This window comes from Halyomorpha halys, unplaced genomic scaffold, assembly GCF_000696795.3.
Source record: "Halyomorpha halys isolate HHAL.00 unplaced genomic scaffold, Hhal_1.1 Scaffold384.1, whole genome shotgun sequence".
Lineage (NCBI taxonomy): Eukaryota > Metazoa > Arthropoda > Insecta > Hemiptera > Pentatomidae > Halyomorpha > Halyomorpha halys.
Genome location: NW_027107790.1, coordinates 73,719 through 74,510, shown reverse-complemented (window position 1 = coordinate 74,510; position 792 = coordinate 73,719). Strand labels below are relative to the sequence as shown.

General features: G+C 31.6%; 1 protein-coding gene across 3 annotated transcripts in view; it reads left to right on the top strand.

Annotated features, from left to right (window-relative positions):
* The window catches only part of LRP1 (LDL receptor protein 1), a 273,932-nt gene that overhangs the window by 200,364 nt on the left and 72,776 nt on the right, over nucleotides 1-792 (top strand). For all 3 annotated transcript variants that reach the window (XM_067046122.1, XM_067046121.1, XM_067046123.1), the window contains exon 45: nucleotides 197-684. In XM_067046122.1, coding sequence (XP_066902223.1) covers nucleotides 197-684 — 488 coding nt within the window. The remainder of the gene's footprint in view (nucleotides 1-196; nucleotides 685-792) is intronic.

The window sequence follows — 792 nt, the reverse complement described above, 5'->3', positions numbered from 1 at the left end:
AAAAAAAAAATAAAAAGCCAGCGATTATGTCTCTAAAAGTAGTTCTAATTAACAATTTACATCTTTTCTTATTTTAGTAACTTAAAATTTATTATTCTTATTCTAACTATAACAAATAGTAGTAATGTTAATATAGGTAAACTATTTTTTCATAAGTTTTTGGTACTCAAATATTTATTTAAACTTCTTCTTTCAGACGATTATACTGGACCAACTGGAACTCTGACTACCCCAGTATTCAACGAGCTTTTACAAGTGGTTATGGTCTTGAATCTATCATAACAACTGACATAAGAATGCCTAATGCAATCACATTAGATCATGGTGCTCAAAAATTGTATTGGGGTGATGCACGATTAGATAAAATAGAACGTGCTGAATATGATGGCACTAATAGAATAGTTCTTTCTAAAGCCACACCGCAACATCCTTTTGACATGGCTGTTTATGGAGAGTTCATATTCTGGACTGATTGGATTCAGCATTCAGTTATGAGAGCAAACAAGTACACAGGAGAAGAAGTAGTTTGGTTGAGAAGAGATGTTCCTCGACCCATGGGTATCATTGCAGTTGCGAACACTTCATATGATTGTTTCTATAATCCATGTAGAGTTCATAATGGGGACTGTGAAGATCTTTGTCATCTTGATTCAAGAGGTGTCAAACAGTGTTCATGTCATCCAGGTTATTTTATGTTTTGTATTTTTTTTTTTTAAGAATAATGTTTTAAACGTGTTTTTAGTTACTTTTAATATCTAGTTATATTTAATCACTTTCCAGTTAAGGTGTATA